Source organism: Anarrhichthys ocellatus, unplaced genomic scaffold (genome assembly GCF_004355925.1).
Source record: "Anarrhichthys ocellatus isolate YVR2014 unplaced genomic scaffold, GSC_Weel_1.0 scaffold1613, whole genome shotgun sequence".
Taxonomy (NCBI): Eukaryota; Metazoa; Chordata; class Actinopteri; order Perciformes; family Anarhichadidae; genus Anarrhichthys; species Anarrhichthys ocellatus.
The window spans coordinates 1-10,400 of NW_022281587.1; the positions used below are offsets into that span (position 1 = coordinate 1).

The window sequence follows — 10,400 nt, forward strand, 5'->3', positions numbered from 1 at the left end:
CTCTCTGCCTCTCTGCCTCTCTGCCTCTGTAGAAATGAGCCGCTTCTGCTCGGACAACAACAACTTTCCCTACGACAACAACGTCCTGGTTCTGGACATGGTGCTGGGCTCTCTGTGGGGAGTGCCCCAGCCCATAAACTGGGACAACGTAGCCAAGCTAGTTCCAGGATTCACTGCCAAGGAGGTAACTGGAGGGCTGGGTAACTATGAGTGCTTCCATCCATCCATCCATCCCTCCCATCTGTCTAACGATCCCATCCATCCATCATTCCACTGGTTTAGAAACATGAGGCCTGGCTTGTTGATGACAAATAATACCACGGCACTGATGTGATCTCACAGTGTGCCCGTCGATTCGAGGAGCTGAAGAGCGCGGGGGGGGTTCCCTCACGTGGACAACCAATGCAACGCCCTGACAGAAGGAAGCACCTGGCCCTCGGACGGCCTGACCACGCTGCTGGATGCTGGGGAGGTGGTGGAGACAGGAGTCAGCCAGAGCAGCATCAACGTTACAGGTCAGCTAACATTTTCCCATCATACGCTCGTGAAACAGGCATTAAATTGCATTCTATGTGGTATTAAAAAGGGCTTAAATTGAATTTAAAGAACCCTGTTAGAAGTTTGTCATCACACCTATTTGCTGCTCTTAAAGCTTTTTTACTCGCATGAAACATTCTAAGTTCTATTCAGTCTAAAATGTAAATTGTGATATTGACAGTTACTGTTTGATACCTGGATTCAGAGTATATTTACATTTTTTCTTTTCTTTTTCTGCTGGTGTCAGCAGGCTCCAAATCGACGGCCACAGGAAGGGCTGGTGCTGTGGAGAAGAAAGAGAGAAGAGTCTCAGCAGAGGAGGAGGACAAGCCTCAGAAGCCACGAGAGTGAGTGTTGAGAGCTCAGTCTGTACAAAGTGCTGTTTCCCACGGCTGTGAACCCAGGGTAACAAAAATGCACATTGATTCTTTACGCGTACGTACGCACTTGCTCTATCTTTAACGGTGGAACATACGGCATTCAGAGCATTAATATAGCAGCAAACAACTACTAGCTATGTGTAGATATAGTGGAGTATGAAGTCATCTCCCTCAGTGTGTGTCGTTAATAGAGCTTCTCCTGGCTTTGATTACATAATGTTAGTGCATGTTAGTGCATGTTAGCACCCCACACTGGTTAGCGCATGGTAAACCACCATATGAGCGCACTGCGCTCATATGGTGGTTTACAGCACCCACTCTATGGTACCCTCTCAGGTTAACACTCTATACTCAGTCAGCAATTTGGCCGTTGTTTGCGCTGTTAGCTGCAAGCTACCGGCTCAGCAGTCGCCATGTTGAGAGCCTTTGGAAGTCAATGTAAATGCTCCCAATCTTGTATATAGCATCTTTAAATGATACTCTATCTTATATATATATATATACAGCTGGAAAAAGTTTGAAGTTCTGTGTTGTTTACCGTGTTTGAACTCTCTCCTCACAGTCCCAACATGGTCATCCATGTGTGCGACGAGACTAAGAACCTGAAGCAGGACTTCACTTGCCCCAGAGACCTCCTGGTGAAAGAGATGCGCTACTTCGCCGAGTACTTGTCCGTGGACACCCAGAGGTGGGAGGAGGTGGACATCTCCGTCCACTGTGACGTGCAGATCTTCGACTGGCTCATGAACTACGTGAGGAGGAACTCGGCGGGGGAGGGAAACAAGGACAAACCCCGCCTCGGTAAATCCCCGGACTAACTGTTAAACAGCAGCAAAATGTCACATTCTTACACATGGGAGTGCCTGAGCTGTCACTTACCTGTTTGTATAGAACCCTCGGATGACGCCTGATTTAATGGTCACTAAACGCAGTGTGTGTTTGGTGTTACCGGCTGTGTGTTCTGTGCTGTTTGTCGGTTGTGGGGTTTCGCTTGGTTGGTCACGTGGTGTTTGTCGGTTACAGAGCCCAGCAATGTGATCTCAATCCTCATCTCCTCCGAGTTCTTGAAGATGGATACGTTAGTAAGTGTTGTGACGCTGGGTGTGGTGACGTACCTCGGGCCTTTTGTTTTTCATATTAAAAAATTAAATAAATTGATGTGTTGCCTGGCAACAACATATTCCCAAGAATATCCACCAGCAGCTTGCAAATGTCTTTATGTTTCACACCTGATAATTGGTTATGTATCCCAGTCCAGGGTCAGAAACCAGAGGCCCCCTACATAGAGCTTTGTTAACTTGATGTCGCATGGATGTTAAGAGTGTAGACGCTCTTTTGCCCCCGACAGTTATTCAGACCACTGCTCTGTAAGGAGAGCTAGTTCTAGAGTAGCGCTTATGTGGGATCATTCAACATTTAGTGTACCGTTGCCGTGAAAGGTCTTATAAGACCGGTTTGTGTTTGCCCACGTTCAGGTGGAGGAGTGCATCCAGTACTGCCACAAACACATGAGCGCCATCGTGGCCACGCCGTGCAACATGAACTGCATCAACAGCAACCTGGCAACGCGCATCGCCGAGCTCTTCAGCCACAACGAGGCCGACGACATCAGGGACAAAAAAGACAAGTTCAAAAGGTAACAGGTGGGAGTGAGGAATGTTTTATTTAAGTGGTTCAGAAATCTACTTGCTCAATGGCAATTTGTACTTGCCCCTTTAACATTTTATTTATTTATAAAGAAACAACTAAGACCACCTGGAAAAAAGACAAGATGGGTTTAAAGGGACAGTTCACCCCCAAATCAAAAACGCATATTGTTCCTCTCACCTGTAGTGCTGTTTATTAATGTAGATTGTTTTGGTGTGAGTTGCCGAGTGACGGCGAGTTGTCTGCCTTCTCTCCAATATAATGGAGCTACATGGCACTCGGCTTGTGGGGCTCTAAAAATACATTTAAAAAACTCAACAGCAAAGTCTCTCTCCAGAAATCATGACCCGACTACTCAAGATAATCCACAGACCTTGTTGTGAGCCGTTTTTATAAAGGAACTATTTTTCTTTCAACCACAGTTCCTACATTGTGGATTGTGGATTCTCTTGAGTAACGTCATGATTTATGGAAACCCTTTGCCATACAGTTGAGTTATAATGGAGAGCAGGCAGACGTCTCCAAAACAAGACAACTCACACTAAAAACAATCTCGATTGATAAACAGCGCTACATGTAAGAGGAAAAATAAGTCGATTTTGGGGTGAACTGTTCCTTTAATTATTTTTCGCCATTTGCCCGATCGGCAAATGAGTTGCTAGATCTACTAGCCCAACGTGGCTTTTTCCCTCGCTCTGTTGTAGTAATCAGTGCTTCTTAGTAAAATGTGATGTGAGGAGAGAAGTCTATTATAACAGGTCATCCTCACACAGTCAGTCGCTGGGTTGATTATGTTAATGACATATATAAACACCTCTATTTTTGACAACATCAAATAATGCTAGAAATTTTATTTTCCCGCTCAAAGCAAATTGTTTCAGAAGAAGATTGAGCGTCTCTTCGATCCCAACTACCAGGGCAGAGATTCACCGGGAAACGCCTTGACTCTCTACAGGTGAGCGGCAGCAGCAGCAGCAGCAGCTAGCCTCTGAGTTTACCTGCTGAGCAACAGCCTTCATTACCAGCTCTTTGTTCATAAACATCAGCTTCGGCCTCACTAATTATGTGTTTGTTCCCAGGTGTGGTCTGTGTCTCAAGCTGCTGGCCAAAGACACGGAGAGGAAGATTTCTTGCGTTCCGGGGAAAATCAACATCGATGCTTGCGGGGAGATCATCTATTCGCACACTAAGTATTACAGCGGTGTCCTGTGCATGGACAAGAGTCATGCGCTCATAGTCCCTGTTTGTTCAGCTGTCAGCAATAATACGACAGAAATGAGTTCCATTTCACTTTTGAAGGTCTTGATCATGGTCTGTGTGTAACTGTGTGTGTGTGTGTGTGTGTGTGTGTGTGTGTGTGTGTGTGTGTGTGCGCGCACGTTTGCAGGCAGAAGAGCTGGGATGTGCACGAATACATCACCGGTCTGTATGAGGAGCTCAAGTCCTGGGTCCTGGTCTACTGGAGAATCTGGGGTACCATCAACTACCTGACCTGCTCCCGATGCCAGCAAGTGTGTGTGTGTGTGTGTATGTGTGTGTGTGTGTGTTTGTCTACGGCATGCAAGGTTTTTGTGTGTGAGCACTTAATGACCGTGTGTGTGTGTGTGTGCGTGTGTGTGTGTGTGCAGGTGTTTGTCTGTGCAGAGCTGACCCATTGCAAGTACCACCCAGACAGTGTGCTGTACGCTGGCATGGGTACTGAGAAAGGCTGGCATGGTGCAGGAATGTACCCCTGCTGCAACCAGAGGGTTCTCCGCTTTGACCCGTCCGGTATACCCAAGGTATGGACACACACGCACACACACACACACACACACGCACACACACACGCACACACACACACGTACGCACACACACGCACACGCTATGTGTGTACTTATGTTCTAATAAAACCTTCATAACTGCTCGTAACCAAAAACACAAATCCAGTTGGTTCAACGTCAACTTATTAGTATTTAGTTATTACATCAATTAAACCATGCATGCTTTCATATCATCTTTAGTTTGGTCAGTAAAGCAGCTGGATTAAGGAAATGCTGCCGTAGTCAATGCTTAACGTGACCATCATGTGTGCTTTTCTAAGTCCTCTACTTGGCTTGTAAAGTAATGTGCTCAGAGTGCCGTCCCACTGCATGCTGGGACTGTTACGAATAGATGCAGCTCACAGATAACGCAGAGGTCAGCAAGAGCGGAACGGCTGCACAAAGAGACTGGTAGAAGATGGACTTGTGTAACCGGTATTTGTAATAGTGCGTCTCGTGATCACGTGCTCTTTTATAGTGATTTCTCAGAGAGGGGGCTGTGTTGTGTTTACTGCAGAATATAACTCATTGTTAGATTTTCTACTGCAGTCTCCCCCAGACAAAGAGAGCGTAAAGACAGAAAAAGGAAAGGTTATTCTAACATGAAGTGAGTTAATTCAGTTTGTCGCTTGTCATCCTACAGTTTTTAATGTCCCCTCTCCGACCCCAATATTAAGTCCACTGTGCGTGCATACCCTGATGCAGTTGAAGGGAAGGTTCAGGTGCTTTGAAGTGGGGTTGTATGAGGTACTTATCCACAGTCAGTATAGTACCTACAGTAGATGGCGGCCGACACGCAGGAGTACCAGCACGGGAGCAAAGCGGTGTACCGCTGTGGACGGGGGGGCAGCAGCAAAACTAAAGAAAGTCTATATCATCTATATTGTGTGACTTTGGTTTGTCCGATCTTGCTGCTGAACTGACTGATGAGTCGCCAAATTAATTTCGTCGTATCTTATTACGAGGACAATCAACATCCTCATCCTAACCCTCACATGTCACATAATTACACAAACAAACTAACCGGTCAAGGCAGCGATAGACCAGCAACTCCCTTGTTCTGCATGGTCAGATTAAATTTTTTTGTCGAAAGAGTCTTGATAAGAAAAGGCTTTCTGACGGCGAGGTAAAGCTAATATTTTGAATGTAGCGTCACTTCATAGTCTGTATATAAAAATTGGACGTAGTCATCGGGACGTCACCCATTGGTTTGTGGCATTTTGGCTATCTTGGACTTTGGCTCTCGCCATCTAGTTTTTTTGCGACCAGTGAGCGAAAGTGACCATATTTGGACTGCGGAGCTGTGACTTAAAGAAGCCCTATGGCAGCGACCTGTCAATCACAATGTAGCCCCGCCCTAAAGCATCCCCTGCTTTATGGTCTGTTTGACTCTAAATGGACCATAATTTACTGAATGAACATCATGCTGTATTGAAGAAGACTTGAAACTAGAGATTGAGACCATAAACTCATGTTTACAATGTTTACTGAGGTAATAAATCAAGAGAGAAGTAGAGTCATTTTCCCATAGACTTCTATACAACCAGACTTTTTTGCAACCAGAGGAGTCGCCCCCTGCTGGCCATGAGGGAGAGTGCAGGTTTAAGGCACTTCTGCATTGGCTTCACTTTTCAGACCTGCTTCATGCAACCCCACTTGCCGACCTCTCCCTTCAAGTACAGATGTGTTTGTGTGTTGAGGGCTGTAAGATGCGAGACCACATAGTGAACGTCCCCGATGACGACACCTGCGACGAGGTGACCTCAGCCCAGACCAGAGTCCTCAATGACCTGCTGCTGCACAGAGACGCAGTGTGTTTGTCCAACACACCGCCTGCAGAGGGGTGAGCATCATCAGGATGTGTGTGTGTGTGTGTTTGCAGGGATTCTGATTAAAAATCTTTTTTTTCTTTGCGATCTTATGTGTTAGTGCTGAGGAGAGTCCACCCAGTGTAGAGAAGGTTCAGGACTGCGACGTCCTCCTGGAGCCAACACTGCTGGGACCTCTGAGAGGAGACGGCAGCCCTGTGAGTCCTCTTCCTCTGTCTCTTCTCTCCGTCTCCTACTTTTCTTCTACCGTGTACATTCTTTCTGGTTCTGACTTCAACTACTTTCTTTTTTTCTCCCCCAACCAGTTTTCCCTTTTGAAAAACTGGAGTCTGCAACTGGTAGGAACTTTCCCCTCATTCCCTTCATCACATTTAGTTTAGCCAGCCGTCTTTCACAATTACAAACACATGCAGGCGCCGTTACCGAGATCTTCTGTGAGATAAGTCGAGTGTAAAGTGACCTTCATCTTCCAGAGGCAGCAGACTCTCCTGTCAGAGGATGAGGAGTACACCACGGGGTCAGAGGTCACCGAGGATGAGGTGGGGGATGAAGAGGAGCTGTCCAAGAAACAAGGTGGGGAAGCTTCGTAGCGCTTTGTGATGGTAGATGCACTTTTTTTTTTCATGTCTGTACAGTGTGGCGTTAAAATGATGCCGAATGGCAGAAGTGTTTGTGGTAATCGTCCCACATTTGGTGCTTGCAGCTTTGATTTGAGCTTCACTTATACGGCTGCAACTCACGTATTAATCACGGATTAGTCTGGCAGTAATGTTATTCAGTAACCACACTGAATAATTAGTCATTTTATGATATACATATTATTTTTAAGAAGTTTTACTTTAAAGGAATGGTTCACCATTTTTAAAACACAAAAAACTCACCGTTCACAAAACACTTTCTTTTCAAGAGTGAGATCTGTATGTGTGTTCAGAGGTGGAGCTCAGAACACGATTAGCTTAGCTTAGCTTAGTTTAGCATGAAGACTAGAAGCAGAACAAGCCTGTCTCTTAGGCTCTGTCTAAAGTTAAAAATAAAATATTCCCAAACACCTCTGAAGATGACGAAGTAAGTAACACGAAGTAACGAGTTACGGAAGTATTTCTTGATGAACAGCAGTTTATTGAAACGTCCAGAACGTATGTTCTCTAGTAGTAGATGATTATTTGCACCGTGTCATGTTCTCTGAATAAGAGAATCATTCGTCATCACTCAGAGTGCCACACACGATGCCTTCAGGTGTTCATTTACTGTGACTTATCGCCCTCTGACGTCATAATAAACGTATCTTCATGACGTTGTTTCAGTGAAACTGAGTTCCTTTAACCTGGTAGCAGCTTCCCTTTAACGTTCAGTTTAAATGATAAAAGCAAAATGAGGACGCGTAGTGAAACATGTCTCTATATTTAGCACCTCATCACACTCGTTTTCATCCCGTCTATTTTTATCATGTCACTGTTGGTACTTTCAGCCCTTTCTTAATAAGGATGGGAAATAAAACAGTTGCTCTCTTTGGCCAGCAGATGGCGTGATGTGCCGTCCCAGCATATTCATCATGCTCTTTATGTGTGTGTGTGTGCGCCTGTTGTTTCCAGCTGCTAAGAAGGCCAAGACGACCCACAGACATCTGAAAAAACAAATGTCCTCTCCGAACTTCCAGCGCAAAGACAAAGCAGAGAAAGTGAGTCAGCGGCTTCATTCATATTAATTTCCTCAGAGCAGTGAAACACTGAAGAGACTTCTTGTTTTGGTCTCATGGTGCTTATGGCATTGTAAAGCTGCAGCGTAGTCAATGATGTACTGTAGCAGGCTGTATTGTTTACAGTCTGAAATATAGATATGGAAATATTGCTTTTCACAATATTTTGAATTTAATTTAATTTCGCTTTATTTTATTTTGATGAATGTATTGCATTGTAGACACACTAGAAGTTGTTAATAATTTGTTTTATCAATGCATAATAATTCAGCTTCGAGGAATTAGTACGTACAGTTGACTCTGACTTATGCATTACAACTCATTAAACACACAGCTTATTTATGTATTTTTGAATGTATTATTATTGTTTATTCATGTTAATTCAACCAGAAGCCCTGCAGGCTGTTTGTTGTTAAACTCTGTATTTACTTTGTATTTAGTTTTACAGTTGCATTCGATTTAAGGACATCGTGTTAATAGTACATTTGTTCGTAACTGTATTACTACTCTAATAACACAGTGCAGTACATATTTACACCCCGAGTGTCAAACTGTAACTTTAAAAGATTCAAAGTTTTCTAAACCTGGCTTCCTTTCCCTCAGACACTGTCCAGGGACAACACACCTTTCACGTGAGTTCATCTGCAAACACTCGGTCGTTTAGAAAATCCTCACACTCATGCTCACACATTTACGTACCTACAGTATCAGATGAGGAGGATGTTTATTCTTATGTACTTGATTAGACTTAAATGTTTTAAATATCTTGATTTCATATCTGTCTTTTACTTGCATCCTGACGCTGGTGCCTGCGTTGTGTTTTGTAGAGTGAGTGTCCAGAAGAATAAGTGGGACAGTTCTCGCTCCATGAGATACAACCAGGACGCTCAGAGGGAAGAAGGTAAATTATTATTAATGCTTTCATATTTTTAAATGCATTTACTTTACTCTTTTAAACTTACATCTGTATGGAAGCCAATAGGGGACTTTATTTTAATGTTACTGAAAACTTGAAATTGAGACAAACAATGGAACTTTGGTCGGCGATCAAGGAAGCGACGTCCTAACTGACGAGAGGGCTGAGAGACGGCATTTACATTTACATTTTAGTGACATTTAAATGTAAATGAAATAGACTGTGGCTTATTGCTTTTGAATATTTTCCACTGTACAGCAGGGTATGTCATTAATAATTAAATATCAAATGCCATTTTCATTTAGAAATTGTTAGAACATTTTGATTTGAATTGTGACTCAAAGAATGCTCGTATCTGGCTACTTTTGTTTTTATTGCATTTTAATTCTCAAATTTGAATCGGAATATGAATTTCAAAAATGGTCGTAGTACGCCCATAAGAGTTCATCATTTTTACTAAATCCATCCATCCATCCATCCATCCATCCATCCATTCTCCTCCGCTTATCTGGGATCGGGTCGCGGTGGCAGCAGGTCAAGCAGGCTGACCCAGACCTCCCTCTCACCGGCAACATGTTCCAGCTCATTCTGGGGGATCCCGAGGCGTTCCCAGGCCAGCTGGGAGATGTAATCCCTCCAGCGTGTTCTGGGTCTTCCCCGGGGTCTCTTCCCAGTTGGACGTGCCTGGAAAACCTCCAGTGGGAGGCGTCCAGGAGGCATCCTAATTAGATGCCCGAACCACCTCAGCTGACTCCTTTTCAACGCGAAGGAGTAGCGGCTCGACTCCAAGCTCCCTCCTGATAACCGAGCTCCTTACCCTGTCTCTAAGGCTGAGCCCGGCCACCCTACAGAGGAAACTCATTTCGGCCGCTTGTAACCGCGACCTTGTCCTTTCGGTCACGACCCAGAGATCGTAACCATAGGTGAGGGTAGGAACGTAGACCGAGTGGTAAATTGAGAGCTTTGCCTTCCGGCTCAGCTCCCTCTTCACCAAGACGGTCCGGTGCAGCACCTGCTTTACTGCTGCAGCTGCACCGATCCGTCTGTCGATCTCCCGCTCCATCTTACCCTCACTCGTGAACAAGACCCCGAGATACTTGAACTCCTTCGCTTTACTCAAATATCACATATACAGGTGGAAAATTACAAAGCTATTGTGGAGTTACATTATGATTTTAATAAAGACCCCTATAGGCTTCCATACATTCCCGCTAAGTCAACATCAACTTGTTTCCTGCTGTGCGTTTATTCCCTTTACGTGTCCCTGTGAACCAGACCAGCGTCGCATGGTGGAGATCATCGGCTACCTGACGAAGATGAGGTTTGGAGACCAGGAGCAGAGCAAGTCGAAGGACACGAAGGAGGCAAGCATCTGTTCACGTACACGCAAAATGTCATTCAGCATCAGGACGCCGGGAATGTAGCTTTCACCGCCGCGTTTAGTCTCATCTCACATCATGTGCTCATGATCTGGGTGCTGAGCAGTCAGCCCTGCTGTCCTAGTTTTTGCAGCTGCCTGATGTCGGATTGTTTTTGTTCTGGACAATGTGTGTGTGTGTGTGTGTGTGTGTGTGTGTGTGTGTGTGTGTGTGT

At 44.8% G+C, this 10,400-nt stretch overlaps 1 protein-coding gene across 1 annotated transcript; it reads left to right on the forward strand.

Moving 5' to 3' along the window:
• Positions 1-10: 10 nt before the first annotated feature.
• On the forward strand, positions 11-10,394 carry LOC116377732 (uncharacterized protein KIAA1841-like). The gene is given in 19 exon segments (XM_031839440.1): positions 11-184; positions 343-375; positions 377-515; positions 788-884; positions 1,480-1,718; positions 1,941-1,999; positions 2,393-2,553; positions 3,433-3,519; positions 3,644-3,754; positions 3,952-4,075; positions 4,193-4,345; positions 6,067-6,209; positions 6,296-6,392; positions 6,501-6,533; positions 6,669-6,768; positions 7,788-7,873; positions 8,495-8,523; positions 8,719-8,792; positions 10,083-10,394. Coding segments are annotated over 19 exon segments (2,064 nt in total). The 5' UTR covers positions 11-34; the 3' UTR covers positions 10,232-10,394.
• The last annotated feature ends 6 nt before the right edge of the window (positions 10,395-10,400 follow it).